The sequence below is a fragment of the Lethenteron reissneri genome, chromosome 68, assembly GCF_015708825.2.
Source record: "Lethenteron reissneri isolate LAM-NWPU_2019-01 chromosome 68, ASM1570882v1, whole genome shotgun sequence".
NCBI lineage: Eukaryota > Metazoa > Chordata > Hyperoartia > Petromyzontiformes > Petromyzontidae > Lethenteron > Lethenteron reissneri.
The window spans coordinates 6,365,498-6,393,301 of record NC_083846.1 but is presented as its reverse complement, the minus strand read 5'-3'; the positions used below and the strand labels follow the sequence as shown (position 1 = coordinate 6,393,301).

General features: G+C 56.1%; 1 protein-coding gene across 1 annotated transcript; it reads left to right on the top strand.

Moving 5' to 3' along the window:
* The first annotated feature begins 111 nt into the window (after positions 1-111).
* Positions 112-25,814, top strand: LOC133360328 (transmembrane 7 superfamily member 3-like). Its single transcript, XM_061578976.1, has 12 exons — positions 112-322; positions 5,380-5,537; positions 8,086-8,236; positions 9,753-9,873; positions 10,061-10,232; positions 14,377-14,554; positions 18,301-18,387; positions 19,272-19,391; positions 19,876-20,028; positions 20,798-20,895; positions 22,584-22,746; positions 23,301-25,814. Exons 1-12 carry the CDS (start codon positions 217-219, stop codon positions 23,684-23,686), a joined length of 1,893 nt encoding a protein of 630 aa, XP_061434960.1. The 5' UTR covers positions 112-216; the 3' UTR covers positions 23,687-25,814.
* Positions 25,815-27,804: the final 1,990 nt, after the last annotated feature.

Genomic DNA, 27,804 nt, shown 5'->3' with positions numbered 1-27,804 from the left:
TCTCGTGGGGCGAGCTGGTGGGGATGGGCGGGGCGCGGTGGTGGAGGGGGGGGTCCTTATCTCGCATCAGCAGTTCCGCAATATAAGCACCGCGTGCTCTCATTGCCACATTTGGCGTCCGTCACGCGACGTCGCCTTCCTCCTCCTCCGCTGCCGCCGCCTGCCGCGGCTGCTGCCGGGTTCGCCTCACGGCTGCTGCCGCTGTGCGCAGCGGCCATGTGGGGCTCGTTGCTGCTGCTGCTGCAGAGCCTCTCTGTCATCCCTCTCGCGGCCTCGGAGTTACAGAGGAGCCCTCCCGCGGCTGACGACGATGTCCGCGCAGGTTTGTTGTGACTTTCTGCGCGCGTAGTGGTGGTGGTGGTTGTTGATGGTGGTGGTAGTGGTTGTTGTGGTGGTGGTGGTGGTTGTTGGTGGTGGTTGTGGTGGTGGTGGTTGTTGTTGGTGGTGGAGGCTCGTGAAGGACGCTGCTGCTGAGCAGTTGGGAGGCAGTCGCCCCTCCAGCAACAGCGGAGGCGCTATGCTGCTCACAACAACGTGCGGAGCGCCGGGTGGCTAAAGCGCAGCACAGTAGGGGGCACAAGAGGTGCATCGGGCAGTCGTCTCGGTCAGTCGACCCGTGGCACCTGCTGGGTCTGACCCGTGGCACCTGCTGGATCTGACCCGTGGCACCTGCTGGGTCTGACCCGTGGCACCTGCCCCCTGGCACCTGCTGGATCTGACCCGTGGCAACCTGCTGGATCTGACCCGTGGCACCTGCTGGATCTGACCCGTGGCACCTGCTGGATCTGACCCGTGGCAACCTGCTGGATCTGACCCGTGGCACCTGCTGATCTGACCCGTGGCACCTGCTGGATCTGACCCGTGGCCCCTGCTGGATCTGACCCGTGGCACCTGCTGGATCTGACCCGTGGCACCTGCCGGGTCTGACCCGTGTGCACCTGCCGTGATCTGACCCGTGGCACCTGCTGGATCTGACCCGTGGCACCTGCTGGATCTGACCCGTGGCACCTGCTGGGTCTGACCCGTGGCACCTGCGGGTCTGACCCGTGGCACCTGCGGGATCTGACCCGTGGCACCTGCTGGTCTGACCCGTGGACCCTGCGTGTCTGACCCGTGGCACCTGCGGATCTGACCCGTGGCACCTGCTGGATCTGACCCGTGGCACCTGCTGGATCTGACCCGTGGCAACCTGCTGGATCTGACCCGTGGCACCTGCTGGATCTGACCCGTGGCACCTGCTGGATCTGACCCGTGGCACCTGCCGGGTCTGACCCGTGGCACCTGCTGGATCTGACCCGTGGCACCTGCTGGATCTGACCCGTGGCACCTGCTGGATCTGACCCGTGGCACCTGCTGGATCTGACCCGTGGCACCTGCTGGGTCTGACCCGTGGCACCTGCCGGGTCTGACCCGTGGCACCTGCCGGGTCTGACCCGTGGCACCTGCTGGATCTGACCCGTGGCACCTGCTGGGTCTGACCCGTGGCACCTGCTGGGTCTGACCCGTGGCACCTGCTGGGTCTGACCCGTGGCACCTGCTGGGTCTGACCCGTGGCACCTGCTGGGTCTGACCCGTGGCACCTGCTGGGTCTGACCCGTGGCACCTGCTGGATCTGACCCGTGGCACCTGCTGGGTCTGACCCGTGGCACCTGCCGGGTCTGACCCGTGGCCTACTGCCGGCGGGCGTTTGACACTTCGCGTGGCCTCGACGTGCACCTACCCTGGCACAGGCGTCGTGGTGACGTTACCGCCACTTGCGAATGGTGGTTGGAGTGGTGGTTGTTAGGAGTGGTGGTGGTCGGGGTGGTTGTGATTGGGGTGGTGGTAGCGACGCTAGCAACAACGAGCGGAGCGCCGGGTGGATAAATCACAGCAAGTTGGCACAGTAGGGGGCACAGGTGGTGCATCAGCCAGTCTTCTCGGTCATCTCAGTCAGTCGACCCGTGGCACCTGCTGGGTCTGCCTCGTGACCTCCTGCCAGAGGGCGTTCGACACTTCACGTGGCCTCAAGGTGCACATTGCCTGGCACAAACGTCGTGGTGACATCACCGCCACTTAGTGGCGAATGGCGGTTGTTGTTGGAGTTGTGGTTGGAGTGGTTGGTGGTGGTTGTGGTTGGAGTGGTGGTTGGAGTGGTGGTGGTGGTTGTGGTTGGAGTTGTGGTTGGAGTGGTGGTTGTGGTTGGAGTTGTGGTGGTTGTGGTTGGAGTGGTTGTGGTTGTTGTTGTGGTTGGAGTGGTGGTGGTGGTTGTGGTTGGAGTGGTGGTTGTGGTTGGAGTGGGTGGTGGTGGTGGTTGTGGTGGTTGTGGTTGGAGTGGGTGGTGGTGGTGGTTGTGGTGGTTGTGGTTGGAGTGGGTGGTGGTTGGAGTGGGTGGTGGTGGTTGTGGTTGGAGTGGGTGGTGGTTGGAGTGGGTGGTGGTGGTTGTGGTTGGAGTGGGTGGTGGTGGTTGTGGTGGTTGTGGTTGGAGTGGTTGTGGTTGGAGTGGGTGGTGGTGGTGGTTGTGGTTGGAGTGGTGGATGTGGTTGTGGTGGTTGTGGTGGTTGTGGTGGTGGTGTTCTCAATCGTCATCGGAATATTTATACTGCAGAAGGAATCCGATGAGCTCTAAAGCTCTTCGTTCACAGATGTTCAGTAAGAGGGGACATGGAGTAAGAACGTTATGACAACAATACACAATGCGCAGATTTGCAAAATGAAGATAAACGAGTCGCTTGAAAAAATACACGAATGAAACTAACCTCTTGGTGTATCTTAGCAGGCGAAGCCCACTGAAGTATTCGACTTTATTTGTTTCAGAAACCACCTGTCCATCACAAATGGTAACCTCGACAAAGTTGTGGCTTATCGTTGTCGTGGTGTGGACATATACCTGGTCAGCCCAAGGCCGTAGCCATGGAGTCAACATTGGGGGGGGGGGGCAAATCTTCCAGGGGGTCTGGGGTCCCCACCCCCAGAAAAAAATCTAAATTTAAAAACTCATTTCCTGCCTAAAATGTAAAAAAATGTACTAACACATGGGATGGACTTTTTATTTATTTAAAAAAATAATGTCTAATAGTGTGTTGTATTACATTGCTGTTTTTTCTTTTTGTTTTACCCTTTCTTGTTTCATTGTATGTAATGGCAGAGATTGGGGATTAATAAAGTATAACCACAATCATATCAACAGAAATCTATTTTATGGGGGGGGGGCATTTTGAGCATATTTGAATATTTTGGGGAATGTCTTTCCCCCCCCCCCCCCCCAATATATATAAAATAATTATGGCTTTGGGTCAACCCCTGATCAGTGCCTACCTTATTACAGACCAATTAATACCTTATTGGTCACTCCGTGCCCCTTATACATCTCAACGTTCATCTTACAAAGTCCCATCACGAGGGAGAAACACAAATAAATAATCTCAATAAATGTTCAAGTATTGAAACGGCTGTATGCCGTATGGACCTGAAAATTGAGTTTCCCTGAACAAGAATATGGGGTAAACCGTATGGGTTGACAAATATGAAATGTATAGCAGCAAAATAATCTTAAATTATATCAATGTCATGTTTATAAAATGAAGCTGCTGCTCCCTATTGTCTGAAGAGTTAACATTTGTCTAACAAGTAGCTTTCGCGACGAATTTAATAGTTTATCGACACTCATATTTACGCGATCCAACCCAAAAAACCTTGAGTTAACATTTGTTAGTGGTGGTGCTACTGGTTTGCCTGATACGCACATTCTGCACCTTGCCACTACCTGGTATAGAGCAACAGGAACGTAATAAGAGGTTTTTTCGGTAAAGGCACATAGGTAAAAAAAGATAAAATAAATAAAATCACGACGTTTCGGAAGCAACACAAGCAACCGTCATCAGTAATTTTGTTGGAGCAGTCAACACCTGAAAAAGAGTGTAGGACACATGTTTCGGATCATTATTTTCGCGGATGGGCTGGAAACTAAATTCGTTTAATGTTTGTACAGGGGTGTCAGAAATTGCATTAGCAGGGTTTGCCCCCAATGTATTATTATCAGAAAGGTCACCAGCTTCAGAAAAATGAAGGTTACAATTGTCAACTATTTTTTGGGGCTCTGAAAAATAGTCCCCCTTTTAGGTTAAGTGCAACTGGAAGATTATCTGTATTAGATGCCTTTGTAAATACATTTTACTGTTTTCCAGAAGATATCTGTGGGTCTCTGTGAATCTCCTGTGGGTTCATACTCTAGGTTTTTTCGGTAAAGTCGCGTAGGTAAAAAATAATAAAATTAAGATTAATAAAAGTAATAATAAAAATAAAATAATAAATCACGACGTTTCGGAGGCAACACAAGTCTCCGTCATCAGGTGGGACCGTCACAGCTAGATTTGCTGTATCAAGTGAGGCAAAGATTCCAAGATACAAGTTCTTAAATACAAGTTAAGGGGAGGAGGGAGGGAGGGAGGGGCTTATCTGAATGTGGTAGCCAATGAAGGGAACGTATTGGGAGGGGGGGCGGGGCTAGAAGAGAGTGAATGTGGAACTGTTGGACCTGTTGGTGCACATGCTAGAAGAGAACGAAAATGCCCATGTTGTTTTGCCCAGTGTTGGTTGACAATCAAATACAAAAAGGAGAGTACTGTTAAACGCTGGGGATGTTAACACTCGGTAAAGTAAAATAGTGCCTGTCAAATATGATGGTCCAAAAATGTGTAGTTAAATCTTTTTTGCATGGTTAATAACATCTTTCCAATGATTACTCAGTTTGTACCCATCATCACGGTTGAAATTATGTCTTCAAATCTAGAATCTCCTGTGGGTCGCTGTGAATCTCCTGTGGGTCTCTATCGGTTTACAATATGGTGCCATAATTTGAGTTGCATGGTGGCTATCACACTGTTGTGGCTTGTGTCTTTCATGCATCTGTGGGTCGACGTATTGCGATGGGTCTCTGTTTCGCGATGTGTCTCTGAATCTCCGTGGGTCTCTGGGTTTTACGATATGGTGCCATTAGGTTGTATGGCCATGATCTTACTGATGCGGCATGTCTTTATTGCATCTCTATGTATCTGTGTGTCTCCCTTGAGGTTTATTACATGGTCCATAGTGCGGATTGCATGGCCACAATGGCACTAGTCTGGCTGTCTTTAATGCATTTCTGTGGGTCGCCGTGTATCGCTATGGGTTTCTATGCATCTATGTGGGTCTATGGGTTTACTACATGATGCATGGCCACAATCTTTCATTTTCCAACCTGACCACTTGTGTGTGCCGTGTGTACGTAATGAGCTTCTTTCGCACCGAATATCGGCAGAGCCGGCCTCCTTTGCCTCCTTGACACGGGCCCGACTTCCCCGAAATGAACAAAAAAAATTGGTGGTTGTTGTTGTTGTTTTGAAATGGCGTTGTCCCCAGACGTGAGGATGGAGCTGCGTCTGGGAGTGAACCGCGTGGAGCGTCTCTCCGCCAACGAGACGCTGCTGCTGTCCCTGGAGGCGCTGCCCAACTCTGCGAGCTTCGTCACCTTCCAGGCACACAAGCGGGACGGCGGCGTTACCGTCGCCTTCTCCAGGGTAAACGGAATGTCCGCGGGGTAAACGGAATGTCCGCGGGGTAAATGGAACCGCCAACTTCGGGTTTGTTGGTATTCTCAAGTGGTTTTGCGGGTTTAAAACTAATTCTGAGAGGTGCCTGACCCTGGAGTTTAATAGTTATTCTTTATCTACCCTCCCCCGCCCCACCTACCCCCGGTTTCCCTCCCCTGTGATCCCCCACCGCCCTCCCCCTACATAGGGCTGGCTCGGTTTCCCGGTTTGCGCGCGAGCCGCGTGACATGGGCTGTGGTATCGGGGGGCTCGCATTCTGTAAACGGCAACAACAAAAATAAAAAAACGGCCTCCGCTAAGGAGGAGCCTCTGCTCTTCCACAAGCGGAAACCGACGTCCTGGAAGCTGTGGGAGCAGACCCACACTTTGCTCCACCCACAACATGACTCTGATTCCCCTCCCGTGTAGCCTGTAACAGACTGTTGGGGCAAGTGCTTTCAGCGAGTAGCAATATCCAGTGAAGGCTGCAACGGCACACGAGGGGGTGGGTGGGTGGGCCAGCACCACGCTCGCCCGCTTTTGTCTCCCCGGTGGCGATTTTACACGACACACCGTACTAAGGTAATCATTTGAGGCCGAGTCGACCTAGGGGAGGCCCAGGTCCGGTTAAGGTAATTGTAGCCGGTGTTGGCTGCGAAAGCCGGAATCGAACCTCGGGTCACCAGATTCGAAGAGGCACGTGCTAACCGCTACACTACCGCTCCCCACACTGATGCGGCACTTGTGCCAGGCCATGTGCACCTTGAGGCCACGTGAAGTGGCCTCAAGGGGGAGGGTGGCGTTTGTGCAGGCTACATGACCCAGCCAACGCAGCCTTGCCTGCCGGAGGAGCTCTACGATGTCCAGATCTTTCAAGGATCTGTGCGCTCCTCGCACAATCCAGCCTGCAGGTTAAACCCAGGATGGATCGTAGGAAGCCCAGCCTAAATGTTTCTAATCGGCGAAGATGTACAATTAGGGGGGTCCACGTTTTGCAAGCGTAGAGAATGGTTCGAATGACTGTGGCCGAGAAGACCTGAAGCTTTGTGCGGAGCGAAAGACAAGATAGCTTCCACACAGCGTTACGCAACCGATGAAAAGATAATGCTGCTCGACTTATTGGAGTGAGACCTCTGCTGTCAAACTGGAGCAGGTCATGAGCACACTGCCCAGGTATGGGGAAATTCTCCACTCCATAACTGCCCCATCACCAATTGGGAGTTGTGGGGGTGGAGTGTGATGGTACAAAATACCCAGGCAGGTGCTTAGTTTTGGTGGGGCTGATGGTAAGGCCCCACTTCTTGGTGGCAAGCTCCAGGTTCAGCAGCAGCACCTCCAACTCCTTTGTGTGAGCAGCAATTACCAGATCATCGGCATAGATAATATGGTTGACCAATAAGTTGCCATCCCTTGACCGGGCATCGATCAGCCTCCCATTGTATCTGTACCAGATGGAAATTCCTCCGGTACAGCTATTGAAGGCTTCACGAACTACGTGGTCAAAATAGATGTTAAATCATGTGGGAGCCAGAGAACATCCCTGTCGCACCCCAAGGTGAACAGGGAATGGCTCCGACTCCCGGCCACGTAGTTTAACTCAGGCCCGCTCACCATCATAAAGGTCGTTAATGATCGTGAGCAGAGTCAGGGACTCAAAGCATAAAAAACAACCCAGAGTCCAGGCCTACTCATGGTATCATTGTCCTTGACCAGGTCAATAAATTAGAGATGTAGGTCTTGTTGGAATTCCCGACACCTCTGCTGTAGCAGACGGACAGAAAATATGGCATCTTTGCAGGACCGCCCTTTCCTGAAACCACGTTGGGTTTCCGCAAGCCTCTCCTCAGCGTGCCTAGCAAGGTGATTGTTGAATGTCCTTGCAAGGATTATTTCCCGGCACTGAGTAGTGAGATGCCCCTGTAGTTGTTACAGTCTGTGCGGTCCCCCTTCTTAAAGAGTGGGACCACCAGGGCATCCTACCAATCCTGCAGAACCCGTCCAGTGGTCCAGACTGTTGTTATGATGTCATATAGGGCAGTCTGTGCACAAACGCCACCCTCCCTCAGCATTTTGTTTGGGAGATCATCTCTTCCCAGTGCCATTCCTGGTCTCATGACTCTGGATCGCCTTCAGTACTTCCTCAACAGATGGCACCTCAGCCAGCCACTCACAGGGGGTCACTTCTTCCAATAGTTGAGGCACCGCAGCCTCAGCAGGGTTATCCCCACTTTGTCCCATGATGTTTTCCTGGCTGAGGGATTTCCCCTCCCCCAGGACCTCACAGAAATGCTCAGCAAATCTTCAAACCTGTTCCTGGGGGTCAGAGATTGTGCGATTTAATGCAGTAATTTAATTTTTTGATTTGGCGTTTGAACGTCTTAACATCTCCTGTTTTATTGCCAGGAAAGGGTAAAAACCTAATAATATTTTTTTCATACTTTGATACTGGCAAAAAAAGGTCCCATGTTGTGTACCTGCTGATCGGGATGTAAGATTTTCGGTGTGCGCGTGTGGAATAATAATGTGTGTGTGTCAGGCCCTCAGGAGAGGAAACTCGTACACTGGCACGGACGCAGGGCTGCTGTTTTCACTTCATCCCCGGGACAGCCGACTGCTGTGGTACATGTACACGGGGGCCCAAGCCAACGCCACAGCCAGCCTTCTGGCGCTGGCCTATTCAGCCAGTGGTGAGGATCATGTGCACGCACACACACACGGCGTGTGTGGCTAAGCACAGCGCGTGTGTGTCGTGTGTGTGTCGTGTGTGTGTCGTGTGTGTGTCGTGTGTGTGTCGTGTGTGTGTCGTGTGTGTGTCGTGTGTGTCGTGTGTGTGTCGTGTGTGTGTCGTGTGTGTGTATGTAGTGTGTGTATGTAGTGGGGAGCGGTGGTGCAGCGGTTAGCGCGCCGCGCTACGAACCCGGTGACCCGAGTTCGATTCTCGCTCGCGGCCACCAACGCCAGTAACGATTATTTGAACCGGCTCTGGGCCTCCTTTAGGTCGACTCGGCCTCAAATGAGTACCTGGTGCGTTGTGTAAACATCGCCACGCGGGAGACAACGGCGGGTGGGTGTGGTGCTGGCCACCTGCCCCCTCGTGTGCCGTGCCGGCCTTCGTAGGTAGCTGCTCGCTAGCAGCACTTGCCCCTACAGTCTGTTAAGGCTACACGGGGGATGTTTGTCTTTTGTCTTTGTATGTTGAACTTTCTTCGCACGGTACGTAGCCGACCGTGCTCATCGGAGATGCTAGGGAAGGACCACAAGCTAAACACAAAAATCGGCTTACCCTTGCATGGTAAGATTTGAAAAAAAAAACGTTTAAATGCTTATGTTTCAATAGTGTGTGTGTGTTTATTTTAATTGTGATTTTTAAATGTTTTTTTTTTGTGGTCCGTGTTATAATGGTAGGTTAAATCGCAGTTCGTCTGTGTTTTCGCCAGTGGCTCCCGCGGTGCCCTACGCAACTGCTTTGCTCTGCACACTGCACACTGCTATAATACACAATACCTCACTACACTACACTACCATACACTCCACTTCTGGCTGGCCATCCAACAAACAGTCGCCACATCGCGCGGCGCTTTCAGATCGCGCTGCTTCTGCGGCCGTCTGCAACGCTCCTGCCTTCCCATATTAGGAAGCCCCCTGGATCTGTGCACGGCGATGGTGATTACGCTGAGAGACAGAGCGGCACGTCGATTAGAGAACGCACACAGGGTAGAGACATCGCCATCGCCATCGCCACCGCATTGCTCTTCCTCCAGCAGTAGATGGAACAAAGGCGGTGGTTACCACACCGCACGCCTACAGATGTGCTGCTTCTGCGGCCGTCTGGAATGTGCTTCCCTTTCGATAATATTGGGACGCCGCTGCGAGCCGTGCTGCTGCACAAAGAAATCGTCGTTTCAATTGACAAACTCGTTTCTTGACATTCTTGACAACGACTTGTTGCTTATGCCCGCCAGCCGCCCCCGCAGTGGCGGGGCCGTGTCAACGTTTTGAATATATTTGCAGCTGATGGGATTGGCAATGGAACTCTGGGGCAGTTGTTAATTGTTGTAGTAGTAGTAGTGGTATTGATAGTAAGAGTTCACATCCAGTTACGACTTGATACATCCGATCCACGTTTTTCCAGCACTCTCTCCGCTCCCCTCCACTCTCTCCGCTCCACTCGTTCCTGTCCGCTCCCCTCCACTCCTCGAGCAGACCCTGTGCCGGGCGGCTGTAACCTGGAGTACGACATGGAGGTGGACCCCAACCTCCGTCTGAGCTACAACCTCTACGAGACGGTGCTGGAATTTGCTCCGGCCAACCTCGGTTACCCACGGTCAGTCATCCCTTCTCCCCACCCAACTACACCATTTACATACTTTACACAATAATCATATACTATACACTACACCATTTATACTGGTAGGAATCTCCGGGTACTCTAGGTTACAGCCGCTGTGTGTACGTGTGTGTACGTCGGAATAGCCTGCCGGCGTGCGCCTGCTTCTCTGCCTCGTCCGCAGGGGTTCTGCGCCACCAGCCTGCGACCAGGACACGGGCCCCGACTCTCGCTGGCGCCTGCAGTACGACGTCTACCAGACCTTCCTCGACGAGGGCGACCTGGGGGTGGACTCCCTCCTGAGCGCCCTGCGCCGCTTGTCCACCGCCGGCGGCTGCGAGGCGTACGGCTCCAAGGTACGTATGGAAAGTCCTTGTTTGTGTGTGTGTGTGTGTAAGGGGGAAGTCCTCGTGTGTGTGTGTAAGGGGGGAGCGGTGGGGTAGCAGTTGGCGCGCTGCGCTACGAACCTGACCACCCGAGTTCGATTCCCGCTCAAGGTCCAACGTCGGTGACGATTAGCTGAACCGGTCTTGGGCCTCCCCTAGGTCGACTCGGCCTCCAAAGAGCACCTGGTGAGGTGTGTAATACTGGTAGGAACGAAGTGGACCAGCCACCAATAGATTATTTCGTCCGTCCGTCCGTCCGTGTAGCAACATCGCCCCCTACTGCAAACACTTGGCATGACCCTACAAAAACCTTTAGACTCGGTGACGCTTTCCTGGCTAAACAAGTGTAACATTCCCTTATAATTCCCTCAGATAGCTTTTAATTAAAACTTTGAAATTAAAAAATAACTCCCAGCGCCCTAAAGCCTACAGCTAGGCCTAAAGCCTCGAACTACGCCTATCACTCTCCCTTCGTATCGTACCCCCGCGTGTGTGCAAGGGAGTTAATGTTTAACAATGTTACATTCCCTGATGCTTTTAAATAGAAACATTTAAATTTAAAGCTTTTACTTAAATTATAAAAACATTTAATTTTAAAATTAACTCACGGCGGCCTAAAGCCTACAGCTAGGCCTAAAGCCTAGAACTAGGCCTTAACCTCTCCCTTCGTATCGTACCCCCGCGTGTGTGAAAGGGAGTTAATGTTTTACAATGTTACATTCCCTGATGTTTTTAAATAGAAACATTTACATTTTAAAGCTTTTACATAAATAATTAAAACATTTAAATTACAAATTAACTCACAGCGGCCTAACGCCTACAGCTAGGCCTAAAGCCTAGAAGTAGGCCTCACACTCCCTTCATATCGTCCGATTCGGTGTAGCAACATCGCCCCCTACTGCAAACACTTGGCAGAACCCTACAAAAACCTTTAGACTCAGTGGGGCTTTCCTGGCTAAACAAGTGTAATAATACATTATGTTTATATTCTTTGGTTATTCGTTCCTACCAGCCCACCCCGCAGGGTCCTGTTAAACATCGCCACTGGGGAGAAAGACGGCTGGGCATGGTGCTGGCCACCCACTTCCCCCTCGTGTGCTGTTCTGGCCTTCATAGGTGTTGCTCGCTAACAGCACTTGCCCCAACAGTGTTTTTAAAGGCTATATGGGGGATCTTTGTCTTTGTGTTGTACGAGCCCGACGGATTGTATCGGTGCGTGTACGAATGCATATGCGTTAGTACAGGTGCTGCTACTCCCTATTGGCACTTGCCCCAACAGTTTGTTAAGGCTACACGGGGGGATTTGTGTATTTTGAAATGTGCCGCTAGTAGTAGTAGTAGTTGTATAGGCAGAGCTGTCAAGCCATACGGTTTGCCCGTATTCTTGTGCAGGGAAATGGAGTTTTCGGGTCCATACGGCGTACAGTCGTCTCAATACGGACAACGATGAAGAATTCTGTTTGTTTTGTCCCTTGTGATGGCACTTTGTAGGATGAACGTTGAGATTGATAATATTGTCCATAAATAGAGGGTTTGTTGTGGGTTGGAGATCGCGTAAATATGCACTGGTTTGTCTTCAAACCCGCCACCACAACCACCCAACACGCAGCCGATTTTAGTGAAGGTTTGTCACGTGAACAATGTGACGGTTTAGTTACGAGTTGAGCACTTACCAAGGGGTGTGTGTGTGTAGTGTGTGTGTAGTGTGTGCGTAGTGTGTGCGTAGTGTGTGCGTAGTGTGTGCGTAGTGTGTGCGTAGTGGGGAGCGGTCGTGCAGCGTTGAGCGCTACGCTGCACTATGAACTGATCGAGTTCGATTCCCGCTCATGGCCAACGCCAGGTGACGATTTTGATCTGAACCGGTCATGGGCCTCCCCTAGGTCAACTCAGCCTCCCAAATGAGTATCTGGTGCGGTGTGCAGTAACCATCGCCACTGGGGAGACAAAGGCGGCCGGGCGTGGTGCTGGCCACCCACCCCCTTGTGTGCAGTGCCGGCCTTCACAGGTGCTGCCGATTTCGGAACGCACGCGTGATGCCTAGTAGTAGTAGTATTGGCGTCGCTGTTTATTTTTTATTTTTAAGACGTGCACTCGTACACCGCAGGGGACGTTGGCGGAACGACCGACGCCAGTCTAAGATAGCCGGCGCCAAAAACTGTGCCACGCGAAAGGCACCGCACGCACGCAAGGCCTTGCGGGAGGATTGATACCGATTTATAAAAGTTACTTTATTTTGAGCTTTTCCCTTGCGGTTTCGTTCCAATGACGTGTGTGTACGTCATCGGAACAGGAAAGTATTGACATCCTTCTGTATTATTACTGGAAAGAGGGTATGGTGTAAAGCGTTTATATGTTTTTCAATTGAATGGCTGATGGATATCCCCTACTCCTCCAGCCTTGACTGGGAACTATTTTCGACCTTTTCCCCTTTTTTGGGGGAGTGAGAGTCGTCGATCCTCTAGATCTCTGGACCCCCCCCCCCTCTCTGTCTCTATCTGTCTCAGTCTCGGTCTCTGGATCACTCGGTCTCTCTCTCCCTCGATCTCGCGCAAGCCGGTCGCGTCTGCCGAGTTGTCCCTCGTTACTTTCCACCACCCTGCCGTGCCCATGCCGGGTCCTTGGGAGCTCCGCTCTCTTGGTGCCCCCCCAGCCGGCCGGAGGACCTTGAAGATGCCGCCGCCGCCGCCTCGTGTTTGCGCCTCTTCCCCGGGGCGCCGTGGTGATTCGCCGAGACAGGAGGTCTATTCGTGGTGATGAATGGCTTCCCTTTGTGGTGGTCCGTCCCAGTTGCCGCGTTGCGGCGAGCACTTTGCGTGCCGCTTGTAAAACCCCTGCGAGCGCACGCAATGCAGACGAAGATCCCCCGTGTAGCCTTAACAGACTGTTGGGGCAAGTGCTGTTAGCGAGCACCTACACACACACAGATACAAAGACAAAGATCCCTGTGTAGCCTGAACAGACTGTCGGTGCAAGCGCTGTTAGCGAGCACCTAACGAAGGACGGAATTGGGTGGCTAGCAACAGGCCCGGCCGCCTTTGTCTCCCCAGTGGCCATGCTGTTACGCACCGCACCAGGTACTCATTTGAGGCCGAGACGACCTAGGGGAGGCCCCAAGGATCGGTTCCGATAATCGTCACGTGATGTTGGCCGTGAGTGGGAATCGAACTCTGCATCGCCAGGTTCGTGGCGTGGCGTACTAACCGCTACAGCTCCGCTCCCCCTTGCACACGCGGACGGACACGCGTCTGATTGTTTGTGCGAGAAGCTCATTGAAATGGTTTTTATATTTGAAGCAACTGGAATACAATTTGCCCCTCATTCGCCACCCCCCCACCCCCAAGGGAACGCGTACAAGTTTCTATTTTGATGGGGGTGTGTGTGGCACAGTGGTTGGCACCCTGTACGATAAAATTATATATATATTTAATTTTAAACCCAGCATGTGACATTCGTCGATTTTTATTTATTTATATTAATCTGCGGGTTGCATGGCGTGGCAGAGTTTAATCACGCTTGACGCCCCCCCCGGGGATCTGCGGCGCTTTCAGATCCGCTGCTCCTGGCGGCCGTCTGGAACGCTCTTCCCTTCTGATATTAGCAAGCCACTGGGAACGGTGCACTTCCAAATAATCGTCATCATCGACATCGGCAAACTCAAATAATCATTACGGCTTTTCGTGTTTAGTTGTCCTTCCGATTTAGCACAGTTGGCTACGTACTGTGCGAAAGAAGTTCCACACACCTACAGCTCTGAGTCTCCCCTTGTGAGTCCACGGGTCACTCGGTCACCGCTGGCGAGGCCAGGACCCACTGGCGTGGCACGAGAACCTCCGTACGTATTGACAGCGGTGTGACCGTCAAATTCTCAATGCCGCCCCCCCCCCCCCCCAACCTTCCACTGTGTGTGTGTTTTGACCCAGAGCGTCATCTTGGTAAAAGGATCTTCCCCAGAAGCGCTTCTGTTAATGTCCACTTTTATCTGTGGGCTGTTCTCCCAAGATGGAAGTTTTGTTTTTATTCCCCCCCCCCCAACCAACCCCATCTCAACCTCCCCAGAGGAGGTTCTGAAATCGCTTCCACGACCTTTTCCCCGTTCCCTCCCTCCACCCCCCAGATGCGGACGCTGAGCTCGTCGGAGAAGCCACGCCTGGTGCAGACGTCGTACCCGGGCCAGGGCGTGGCGTACTGCGTGGTGGTGCGCGATCCCCGGCGCAACACCAGCGCCGCCTACGTGCCCGCCGCCACCTACGCCTGCAGCTTCGCGGCGCGCAGCGACGGCTGCTACCACCTCGGTGCGTCTCCATCGCCGTCGCCGTGGCCGTTGCCGTTATTCCCGTGACGTCGTCATCGTCGTGGTCGTCCTCGTGAACCACCATCGGCGCTGTCGCCGCTCGCCGCCGTTGCCGTGGTCTCTCGCTCCCCGCCTGCAGCCCCTGGCTGGCTCGGCCTCGGTGTGTTTACGTTGAAATTCTTCGGCACCGTACGTTGCCAGGCCGTGCTCAACTCCACTAAGCTCGACTCTTTTTAAGTTCGCTTGCTTGCTTGCGCGCTTACGACCGTGCAAATCTTTAGGTCGTGTTTTAACCCACTTCCCGTGATCCAATCGAGCTGACATTTTGCACACAGACTCGTTGTGCGTGACAATTAATGTTCGTGAAATTTTTTTTCCAAAATTTTACACTTTTTAGGAAAAAAAAAATTATATTTAATTACCAATTGCTTAATGGTGGCAGGCAATCATCTGACCCATAGGTGGCAGCCATCTCAAACCAGAGGACGAGAGGACTCTAGCCGCCACGCATATAAAGGATTTATAGTGAAAAACTTTGTTTTTACGGGTTAATTTTTTCATGTTACATTTGGCAGCTGCCAAATTAATCATTTGGTGTAGGCGCTACTTTGTGTCGACTTCTTTTCCCTTTCGTACGGATTCATAGCAGCAGGATAAAGATGGAGTTATCCACTCGATTGTCTGATCGGACGCAGGGTGGGGATCTCGTCCGTTTTGAAGGCGGCAGCGGCGGCAGCGGCTTGTTTACGACGCGGCGCTCGATTTTTGGTTTGGGATTGGTGGCCATGCCGATCGCTCGGCCACCGAGTCATCTTTGATGCGCCACTTCTGGAGTCGGGTGGTCGCATCGCCGCATGGCCCGGTCCCGATTCGGTTGGTGGTCGACCATCGGCGTTTGTTGGTTATTGGCGTTGGGCCCCCCCCCCCCACCTCGACCTCCTCCTCCCGTTCCCCTCTTCAAACTCCCCTCATCACCGTTGCCCAGTCTCTTCCTCCGAACCGTGCCTCTCCACACCGTCCCGCGCCCCGACCCCCCTTTTACACCCTTGCGTGACGACTACTTGGCACGGGCAAATACGCACCGGTGCCACGTTCCACGTGACGTACGTACAGACGTCCGAGCCGTCGCTGGCCACCCAGCCCCTCCCTCGAGTGCCACCCAGCCCCTCCTTCGCGTGCCACCTAGCCCCTCCCTCGAGTGCCACCCAGCCCCTCCCTCGTGAGCCACCCAGCCCCTCCCTCGTGTGCCACCCAGCCCCTCCCTCGAGTGCCACCCAGCCCCTCCCTCGAGTGCCACCCAGCCCCTCCCTCGTGAGCCACCCAGCCCCTCCCTCGTGTGCCACCCAGCCCCTCCCTCGAGTGCCACCCAGCCCCTCCCTCGCGTGCCACCCAGCCCCTCCCTCGCGTGCCACCCAGCCCCTCCCTCGCGTGCCACCCAGCCCCTCCTTCGCGTGCCACCCAGCCCCTCCCTCGTGAGCCACCCAGCCCCTCCCTCGTGTGCCACCCAGCCCCTCCCTCGTGTGCCACCCAGCCCCTCCCTCGTGTGCCACCCAGCCCCTCCCTCGTGTGCCACCCAGCCCCTCCCTCGAGTGCCACCCAGCCCCTCCCTCGGGTGCCACCCAGCCCCTCCCTCGTGTGCCACCCAGCCCCTCCCTCGGGTGCCACCCAGCCCCTCCCTCGTGTGCCACCCAGCCCCTCCCTCGAGTGCCACCCAGCCCCTCCCTCGGGTGCCACCCAGCCCCTCCCTCGTGTGCCACCCAGCCCCTCCCTCGAGTGCCACCCAGCCCCTCCCTCGGGTGCCACCCAGCCCCTCCCTCGTGAGCCACCCAGCCCCTCCCTCGGGTGCCACCCAGCCCCTCCCTCGTGAGCCACCCAGCCCCTCCCTCGTGAGCCACCCAGCCCCTCCCTCGTGAGCCACCCAGCCCCTCCCTCGTGAGCCACCCAGCCCCTCCCTCGGGTGCCACCCAGCCCCTCCCTCGGGTGCCACCCAGCCCCTCCCTCGGGTGCCACCCAGCCCCTCCCTCGGGTGCCACCCAGCCCCTCCCTCGTGAGCCACCCAGCCTCTCCCTCGGGTGCCACCCAGCCCCTCCCTCGTGAGCCACCCAGCCCCTCCCTCGAGTGCCACCCAGCCCCTCCCTCGAGTGCCACCCAGCCCCTCCCTCGAGTCCCACCCAGCCCCTCCCTCGTGAGCCACCCAGCCCCTCCCTCGCGTGCCACCCAGCCCCTCCCTCGCGTGCCACCCAGCCCCTCCCTCGAGTCCCACCCAGCCCCTCCCTCGCGTGCCACCCAGCCCCTCCCTCGCGTGCCACCCAGCCCCTCCCTCGAGTCCCACCCAGCCCCTCCCTCGCGTGCCACCCAGCCCCTCCCTCGAGTCCCACCCAGCCCTTCCCTCGCGTGCCACCCAGCCCCTCCCTCGCGTGCCACCCAGCCCCTCCCTCGAGTCCCACCCAGCCCCTCCCTCGCGTGCCACCCAGCCCCTCCCTCGCGTGCCACCCAGCCCCTCCCTCGAGTGCCACCCAGCCCCTCCCTCGCGTGCCACCCAGCCCCTCCCTCGCGTGCCACCCAGCCCCTCCCTCGCGTGCCACCCAGCCCCTCCCTCGCGTGCCACCCAGCCCCTCCCTCGCGTGCCACCCAGCCCCTCCCTCGAGTGCCACCCAGCCCCTCCCTCGAGTCCCACCCAGCCCCTCCCTCGCGTGCCACCCAGCCCCTCCCTCGAGTGCCACCCAGCCCCTCCCTCGCGTGCCACCCAGCCCCTCCCTCGAGTCCCACCCAGCCCCTCCCTCGCGTGCCACCCAGCCCCTCCCTCGCGTGCCACCCAGCCCCTCCCTCGAGTGCCACCCAGCCCCTCCCTCGCGTGCCACCCAGCCCCTCCCTCGCGTGCCACCCAGCCCCTCCCTCGCGTGCCACCCAGCCCCTCCCTCGCGTGCCACCCAGCCCCTCCCTCGCGTGCCACCCAGCCCCTCCCTCGAGTCCCACCCAGCCCCTCCCTCGCGTGCCACCCAGCCCCTCCCTCGAGTCCCACCCAGCCCCTCCCTCGCGTGCCACCCAGCCCCTCCCTCGAGTGCCACCCAGCCCCTCCCTCGTGTGCCACCCAGCCCCTCCCTCGCGTGCCACCCAGCCCCTCCCTCGAGTGCCGCAGCGTCGGCCATGGGAGGTGCCGATGTGGGGCAGCGGTCGCGGTAGTAGCGCTACGAACCCGGCGGCCTCTGAGGTTCAATTTTCCGGCTCGCGGTCGACACCGGTGATTATCTGAACTGGTCGGTGTGTAAAAACATCGCCAATGGGGGAGACAAAGGTGGTCGGGCGCGGTGGTTCTGGCCACACCACTCCCTCGTGTACCGTTCCGGCCTTCACAGGTGCTCGCTAACAGCACTTGCCCCTACAGTCTGTTAAGGCTACACGGGGGATCTTTGCCTATTTATAACGGGGAGCGGTAGTGCAGCTACGTACCCGGCTACGATGCGAGTGCGAATCCCGCTCACGGCCACCAACACCACCAGTGACAGTTTATCCGAACCGGTCCTGGGCCTCCCCTAGGTTGACTCGGCCTTAAACGACTGCCTGTTGGCGGTGTGTAGTAAACATCGCCACTGGGGGAGACAAAGGCGGTCGGGCGTGGTGGTGCTGGCCACCCAAACCCCTCGTGTGCCTTGCCGGCCTTCATAAGATGCTGCTACCCGCTAACAGCACTTGCCCCAACAGTCTGTTGAAGGCTACACGGGGGACCTTTGTCTCTGTGTGTTGCAGGCAAGACTTATTACAAGGTCCTCATGGTACTGGCCGGCCTCGTGGGACTCTTCATGTGTTTCTTCGGACATCGCTTCTTCAAAACGCGTAAGTCCCCTTTCTCCACGTGGGGCCAGGCTCTCTGGCTAAGGTTGGTGGTGTCCTCGGTGTAGTGGGCCGACTGGCGATGGGTGGTGCACGCGTGGACCTACGTTGAACTTCCATCGCCACGTACGTAGCCAGCCGTGCTAATCGGAGGTGCGGGGAGCAAGACGAGCTAAACACAAAGGGCAGTTCTAAAGCTCCGAGTTTAAAGTTTAGATTTCAAGGTGCCACAGAAGCACATCCGAAAGTGCGCGATGTGGTGGCCACCATTTTTATTGGATGACCAGCCACAAGCTGCTGCTGCTGCTGCCGCTGCTGCTGCTGCTGCTGCTGCTGCCGCTGCCGCTGCCGCTGCTGCTGCTGCTGCTGCCGCTGCCGCTGCTGCTGCTGCTGCCGCCGCTGCCGCTACTGCTGCTGCTGCCGCCGCTGCTGCTGCCGCTGCTGCTGCCGCTGCTGCTGCCGCTGCTGCTGCCGCCGCTGCCGCCGCCGCTGCCGCTGCCGCTGCCGCTGCCGCTGCCGCTGCCGCTGCCGCTGCTGCTGCTGCGAGGATAACCAGAGTCCACGTCAGGGTGGTTTAACGCTCCTTGCCGATGAGATCAGCAGCGATGTGTCGCTCGGTTCATTTGTGGCCTAGGATGGTGTGCACACGCTGCAGCTTGCTAATGTTTTTTTTTTGGCAGACGTCCCGTAGAGTAGCGAGTTGCTGCTGTGGCTAGGCGATGTGATCTCCCTTGCCTGGTATGCAGAAAGTCGTGTGGGTTTGATCACAACGCGTGGCCAGAGAATGTTGTCTACACGCTGCAGCTTGCTAATGTTTTTTTTTTCCAGACGTCCCGTAGAGTAGCGAGTTGCAATAATCGAGCTGTTTGTTGTTGTTGCTGCTGCAGAGGTGTTCCTGGACGGTTTCTTGGTGGGCTGCCTTGCGGTGTACGTGGTGGTGACGCGCGTCACCGTGCACACGGCCATCCACACAAGCATCCACACCACGGCAGAGCTCGGCGACGATGGTGAGGCGCGCGTGTGTGCGTGTGTGTGTGGACGTGTGTGTGGACGTGTGTGCGCGTGTGGGCGCTGTCGTGTGTGTGTGTGTGAGCGCTGTCGTGTGTGTGTGTGTGTGGGCGCTGTCGTGTGTGTGTGGACGTGTGTGCGTGTCGACGCTGTCGTGTGTGTGTGTGTGGCCGTGCGCTGGCGTACGGTGACGTGGCTTCCCCGTCCCCAGCGTGTGTGTGTGTGTGTGGACGTGGACGTACATGTGTGTGGACATACGTGTGTGGACATACGTGTGTGTGGACGTGTGTGTGTGTGTGGACGTGTGTGTGTGTGCGTGTGTGTGTGGACGTGTGTGCGTGTGTGTGTGTGCGTGTGTGCGTGTGCGTGGGGACGTGTGTGTGGGCGCTGTCGTGTGTGTGGACGTGTGTGTGGACGTGTGTGTGTGTGTGGCCGTGCACTGGCGTACGTTGACGGTGCCGCTGGCTTGCCCCCCGCCCCCAGCGCGTGTGGCCATCGCGTGCTCTGCGGGAGTGGTGTGCGGGCTGCTGCTGCTGGCGCTGTGGTGGCGTCTGGGCTTGTGCACCGTGTGCATCCTCGCCAGCGGCACGCTGCTCGGCTTCCTGCTCACCTCCGCCGCATTCTTCTCGCCACTCGGTGAGGGCACCGACTCCACCACCAACCTCATCGTCCACCACGCACCGACTCCACCACCAACCTCGTCCACCACGCACCGACACCACCAACCTCATCGTCCACCACCACCAACCTCGTCCACCACGCACCGACTCCACCACCAACCTCATCCACCACGCACCGACTCCACCACCAACCTCGTCGTCCCCACACCGACTCCACCACCAACCTCGTCGTCCCCACACCGACTCCACCACCAACCTCGTCCACCACACACCGACTCCACCACCAACCTCATCAACTACACACCGACTCCACCAGCAGTTTTTTGTGGTGTAATAGGTGGTAGGTGTCATCATGATGGTGCCAATGTTGGTTGCGGTGATGTGAGATCTGGTAATTGTGGTCGGTGGTTATGACATGGCAAATGGTGGTCGTTGTGATGATGGTGGTGGTTGTCATAAGGATCTGGTGGTGGTGGTGAAGTAATATTTTGGTGGTGGTAGTGGTGGTGGTGAAGTAATATTTTGGTGGTGGTAGTGGTGGTGGTGAAGTAATATTTTGGTGGTGGTAGTGGTGGTGGTGAAGTTATATTTTGGTGGTGGTAGTGGTGGTGGTGAAGTTATATTTTGGTGGTGGTAGGGGGCTTCCTCTGCTGCTAGAAGACTGGATCTTGCGACCACCGTCTCGACTGAAGTCCCCTTCCAAGAGAATGTGGGGGGGGGGGGGGGGGGGGGGTAAACCATGGAGCGCTTTGCCCCCCCTGACCCCCCCCCCTCTCTCCTTGCAGGCGATCTCCGGCTCTTCCAAAGTGACGTCAACTTCTGGATGTGCTTCTCCTGCGGCACGCTCTTCGTGCCCATCATGCTGCTGCTGTGCCCCTTCGTGGTAAGAGATCCACACACTCGCTCCCCCTCGATCACAATCCGCGTGGGGGAGAGGGCGCGTGGGGGGGGGCGCGTGGGGGGGGGCGCGTGGGGGGGGGCGCGTGGGGGGGGGGCGCGTGGGGGGGGGCACGTGTGGGAGACAAGCCGTGACACTTTTTTGCTGATTGGCCGTGTCGGGTGGTGGAGGGTTACGACACATTTATAAGTAACGCGATCCGATCCAAAAACGTTTATTATGAATAATATTGGTCGCTGAAAGCCTGCTACGTGTTAGTCTGCTTAAATACCCACCCAGATCTAATGACTGCTGGTCTTACCACAGTGAGCCTTAATTGTAGTGGGGCACACGGTGACCAGCGGCGGATGCAAGCGCTTTGATCTTCGAAGGAACAAAGTGGATGTTGTCCAGTGACCCAGAAACGAATCCCGACGACTCCCTGAGATGCCAAGTGGGGTAGAGTCTCTCTCTCTCGGCGGTGGCGGCGGCCAGGGCTTCCTCGCCCACCCCGACCATCGCTCTGCCAGAGAGGCAGTTCTGTTTGGAGCACGGCGCAGGCCAGAGAGCTGCTGCCGCCTTAAGGAGATTGTGAAGAGGTCTCTGAGCTTCGGTTGATTTTTATTTTTTTGTCTTTGGTGAAGAACACCAAATGCCGAGTTTATGAATGGTGTACGCACCGAGGCAAAAGCCCGGCCAGGAAACTGTTCTTAACAACGACACTTTGGCATTGTTTTAGTGCAGACAACGCGCGCACAAACTCTCTGGGTTTTTCGGTAAAGTCACGTTGGTATGAAATAAATTAAAACAACTAAATTTAGTTCATTTATTTTATTTTATTTTTTTATAAATGAAAACAACTAAATCTAGTTTTCATTTTATTTTCTACCCTACGTCACTTTCCCGAAAAAACCCAAGAGTATGAATCCTTGCAGTCACGAAAGCTTCAAATCTCGAATTGACGCGCGTACAATTGTAGGGGGACGTTTTAACGGCACCCTAAGCCCCAAACCAAGACCGAAACTCCACCCAGAGTCGGCTGGGCCATGAGCCGATCTGGTGAGGAGGATGGACCTTGTGGAGGTGCGGCGTCTGCAGCATCGACCACAAGGGCAACACCTGCGGTGTCGCTGTGCCCAAGGGCAAAACTTGGCGGTCTACGGAGCGAGGAAGCGGAGATTGGAAGGCGATGGGCACGGCTGGGCCTCGTAAAAGCACGGCTAAAGCTTGAGCATGCGTACTACCGTCACACCGGCGGGGGGGGGGGGGGGGGGGTGAGTTTTTAAATAAATGGGGGGGGGGGGGGTGCTCGGGACGCCCTGTGCACAATTGTAAATAATTCGCTTGGCTACGCGTTTTTAATTCCCCCCCCCCATCTCTCAGATGATGGCCGCTCACGCGTGACGTGAACACCTTTTAGTTGCCGTGGACGTGTCCACTGTCACTGGTTGTTGGCATTGACGCTTCGTAGAAACAATAAAACCAAAAATATTTTAAAGGTTAAAGTCCAGGGGCTCTGTTTGGGATCTCGGCTCTCTCTCTCTGGGCTCTCTCTGGGCTTTCTCTGGGCTCTCTCTGGGCTCTCTCTGGGCTCTCTCGGGGTTCGCTCCCTCTCCTCTGCCTGTACGCCGGATTCACGACCAACCACGTGCCACCGTGTTTGTGCCCCCCCCCCCCCCCGTGCCGGCGCGTAGCTGAGCGTGGTGGCGTGCGCCGTGCTGGGCGGCTACGCCGTGGTGCTGGCGAGCGCCGTCTTTGTGCGCTCCTCGCTGCCCTACCTGCTGCTCAACACGGTGCGCCGCGCTGCCCTCAAGGACTACACGCGGGCCTACAACGCGGCGCCCTTCCAGACCAACGGTGAGGCCACCGCCTCCACCGGCCAGAGGGGGGGGGGTGGACACGACGTTGGCTTCCACGCGGCGGTTATCGTTGCACCGCCGTATTCTGAAAGGACTCGGGTCTCCTGTGACGTGGCTAGCTACGTGCTTGCCCCCCCCCCCCCAGACTATGTGCTTTCCCCCCCCCCCCCAGACTACTTGCTTGCCCCCCCCCCAGAGTACGTGCTTGCCGCCCCCCCCAGACTACGTGCTTGCCGCCCCCCCCCAGACTACGTGCTTGCCGCCCCCCCCCAGACTACGTGCTTGCCGCCCCCCCCCAGAGTACGTGCTTGCCGCCCCCCCCCAGACTACGTGCTTGCCGCCCCCCCCCCAGACTACGTGCTTGCCGCCCCCCCCCAGACTACGTGCTTGCCGCCCCCCCCCAGACTACGTGCTTGCCGCCCCCCCCCCAGACTACGTGCTTGCCGCCCCCCCCCAGACTACGTGCTTGCCGCCCCCCCCCAGACTACGTGCTTGCCCCCCCCCCCAGACTACGTGCTTGCCGCCCCCCCCCCCCCCCCCCCCCCGCCCCAGACTACGTGCTGGCGTGCGTGTGGACCGCCCTGGCCCTGGCCGGCACGCTGTTCCAGGCGCACCGCGGCTGGAGCCTGCCAACCTTCCCGCCGTGCCCCTACGAGGAGTGGCTCTACCACACGGAGCGGCGCGCCACCAACGTGCTGGACCCCAGCCACCACCGGCCCGGCGCCCGCGAGCGGGCCTGTGCCGCGCTGGCGGCCGCCTGCGCCGCGCTGCGCCGGCCCGGCAAGCGGCGGGATGACGACGACGACGACGATGAAGGTGGTGGTGGTGGTGGTGGTTGTGGTGGTGGTGATTGCGGGGCGGGGGGTGACTACGACGGGCGGCTGGGAAGGGAGCAGCGTGGTGGTGATGAGCGTACCCCTCTTCTCATCAACAAATAATGATGATCGGGGAGGTCGTGGTACCCCCACCGTCTCTGCTGGTGGGATGAGATTTTGGTTGTCACTGGTGTGCTCAAGTCGCGTGCGAGGTCTACGTTGTGTGTTGTGTTGTGCGAGGGTGAGTGTGTGGGGTGGTTGGCATCGTATGGAGCACATTGTGGCGCATCGGCCAGTCATCTCTGACGAGTCCAACCATGGCACCTGGGTCTGTCCCGTCACCTCCTGCGTGCGACATTTCACGTGGCCTTAACGTGCGCAGCCTGGCACGGACGCCTTGGTGATGTCGGTGCCACTTAGTGGCGAGCGGCGGTTGTTATTGTGAAGTGTGTGACGGTTGAGGTGTCGTCGCGGTTAGTGCCGCTGCGCTACGAACCCGGCGGCCCGAGTTAGATTCCCGCTCCCGGCCAACACCGGTGACGATTATCTGAACCGATTCCTGGGCCTCCCCTAGGTCGGCTCTGCCTCAAATGAGTACCTGGCGCGACGTGTAAACATCGCCACTGGGGAGACAAAGGCGGCCGGGTGTGGTGCTGGCCACCCACCCCCCTCCTCGTGTGCCACAGCACCGGCCTTCGTCGGTGCCACTACGCGCTATAACAAGCACTTGCCCCCGCCCTTGTTAAGGCTACACGGGGGATCTTTGACGTGTGCACAGCACCACCAGTGGCTGCTGCCTCCATTATTCAAGTTTACAATCGCTGGACTTTCCCTTTCGGGGGGGTGGGGGGGGGCTGTAAGTTTCAACAGAAGGTGGTTGGGCTCTGTGTGTGGGGGGGGTGTCATCACGGTGGCGAGGCGACGTTGACTACCTCGCCTGACATGCAGGAGGTCGTGGGTTCGATCCCGACCCTGACGCCCGCTGCTGTGTATTTGGAGTTTGCGTGTCCTCCCCTTGGTCACGTGGATTAATTTTTTCCCCCTTGGGGCTTTCCGATTTTTTTTCCCCTCCCACAGTTAGCATCAACATCGCCACGCCTTTAAGAATATTTGGCTGCTGCTATAAATTTCCACGTGATGATGATTCCGCTTCATTTGTGATGTCAGGTGGTTGCTTCTGAAAAAAGAGGCTGCATCGGTCGGTGGGGCCTTACCTGGTGAAATGGTTTAAGTAGTTGGCGCACGAAAGTTTTTTATTTTATTTAACTTTTTTTTTGCCCCCGGGCACTGCACGCCACTGCCAACCGGTGGAAGGAAAATCATCCCCAGGTCTGGACCTCCTCTAGGTCAACTCGGCCGTAAAATCAGTTCCCTCCCCCCGGCTGCAGCGTGGATAAAACCTCTTCACCGGCGAGACCAGGTGTGGTGGTGGTGGTGGTCACCATGCCCCGGCACGAGCGAGCGGATCTGGCGTTGATGGGCGCTGCCCGCCAACAGCACTTGCCCCAGCGGTCTGTGGAGGCCGTCCGCGGGATCTTTGTCTCCTGCGAGTGCCTGCGATGGGTGAAGGGTGCTCGCTCACGGAAACTTGGCCCCGACAGTGGCTGTGGTGGCTACGTGGGGGGGGGGGAGAAGGTTTTGTCACCGTGTGTGGTGTGTTCAGTTCTGCACGTGGACATTTGTGATGCCGCACGTGCTCGGGTGTATATTATCAATGTGTGTGTGCGTGTGTTATTGTCCGCGTGGCTTAAGCACAGCGAGTTGTCACCGTAGGGGGCACAGGTGGTGCATCGGGCATTCATGTCGGTCAGTCGACCCGTGGCACCTGCTGGGTCTGCCCCGTGACCCTGCCAGCGAGCGTTCGACACTTCACGTGGCCTGGCACAAGTGACGTCACCGCCACTTAGTGGCGAACGGCGGTCGTTGTTACTGTCCACGATTTTTTGCTGGTGATGTTGATGATGAAGTGTCGAGCTCCGAAGCGACGCGATTGGATTTCTTGGTGCCCAAGTGGGGATTGTCTTGTTCACGGATGCAGGTCACGACTGGGATGGCGTCTGGGTTGCCAGGGACGGACAGACGCTGCCATTGTAACGGAGAGCGCTGTTTTTGTTTATCTGTGCAGCCGCTGCTGAGAAGGTGGGGACAGGTTTTGGTAAAACTTATTTTGTGTTGTGTATACATTGAGAGAGAAAAAAAGTTATAATACTAATGATGTAATAATAATAAAAATATTTTGCTCCATTTCAAATGTAATGTGCGTCCATCATCTCTAGCCAGGGTTCGATACCCTGACCAGGGCTCACTTTTTGCGTGGAGTTTGTATAATCTCCCCCTGTTCTACAGAGTGAGTGGAGTTTGTATGATCTCCCCCTGTTCTACTGAGTGAGTGGAGTTTGTATGGTCTCCCCCTGTTCTACTGAGTGAGTGGAGTTTGTATGATCTCCCCTTGTTCTACAGAGTGAGTGAGTGGAGTTTGTATGATCTCCCCCTGTTCTACTGAGTGAGTGGAGTTTGTATGATCTCCCCCTGTTCTACTGAGTGAGGAGAGTTTATATGACCTCCCCCTGTACTACAGAGTTTGTAGAGTTTGTATGATCTCCCCCTGTTCTACAGAGTGAGTGAGTGGAGTTTGTATGATCTCCCCCTGTTCTACAGAGTGAGTGGAGTTTGTATGATCTCCCCCTGTTCTACAGAGTGAGTGAATGGTATGATCTCCCCCTGTTCTACAGAGTGAGTGAGTGTAGTTTGTGTGATCTCCCCCTGTTCTACAGAGTGAGTGTAGTTTGTGTGATCTCCCCCTGTTCTACAGAGTGAGTGTAGTTTGTGTGATCTCCCCCTGTTCTACAGAGTGAGTGAGTGTAGTTTGTGTGAGCTCCCCCTGTTCTACAGAGTGAGTGAGTGTAGTTTGTGTGATCTCCCCCTGTTCTACAGAGTGAGTGGAGTTTGTATGATCTCCCCCTGTTCTACAGAGTGAGTGGAGTTTGTATGATCTCCCCCTGTTCTACAGAGTGAGTGAGTGTAGTTTGTGTGATCTCCCCCTGTTCTACAGAGTGAGTGGAGTTTGTGTGATCTCCCCCTGTTCTACAGAGTGAGTGAGTGTAGTTTGTGTGATCTCCCCCTGTTCTACAGAGTGAGTGAGTGTAGTTTGTATGATCTCCCCCTGTTCTACAGAGTGAGTGGAGTTTGTATGATCTCCCCCTGTTTACAGAGTGAGTGGAGTTTGTATGATCTCCCCCTGTTCTACAGAGCGAGTGCGTGGAGTTTGTATTATCTCCCCCTGTTCTACAGAGTGAGTGGAGTTCTTATGATCCATAATTAAAAACAAAAAATGTTACCAAGTCAGGCTCCACTTGGCTATACAGCTCTTTCAAAAGCGGACCTGGCTTTCTCAAATGATGGCTCAACGAAGTGGACTAATCATCATTTATCGTCACGTGACACTTCATAGCAGTAGCTAAATGTGCTCGAGACGCGTGATGTTGATGCTAAATGTGGATGGGGGGAAAACCGGAGGACCCGGAGGAAAATCCACGGGGAGAGATGAGAGGCACGCAAACTCCAAATATACAGCAGCAGGCATCGTCAGGGTCTGGCTTGGACTGCACGACCTCCTGCATACCAGGCGAGGTAGTTAACATCTCCTAGCCACCGTGATGATGAGAGAGACACACAAACTCTAAATATACAGCATCAGGCATCGGGGTCTGGATCGAACCCACGATCTCCTGTATACCAGGCGAGGTAGTTAACATCTAGCCACCGTGATGATGATAAGAGAGACACGCAAACTCCAAACATACAGCAGCAGGCATCGTCAGGGTCTGGCTTGGACTGCACGACCTCCTGTACACCAGGCGAGGTAGTCAACATCTCCTAGCCACCGTGATGATGATGAGAAACACGCAAACTCCAAATACACAGCAGCAGGCATCGTCAGAGTCTGGCTTTGACTGCACGACCTCCTGCACACCAGGCGAGGTAGTTAACATCTCCTAGCCACTGATGATGAGAGAGAGACATGCAAACTCCAAATACACAGCAGCAGGCATCGTCAGAGTCTGGCTTTGAATGCACGACCTCCTGCACACCAGGCGAGGTAGTCAACATCGCCAAGCCACCGTGATCCTACAGGGGCCACACCCACCGCAGGACACGGGGCAATGACCTCTCGACCTGCACCCCACCGGCCCCTCTCCAGCGCCCCCCCCCCCGTCTCTAGATCAGAGGGAGCCGCGGGG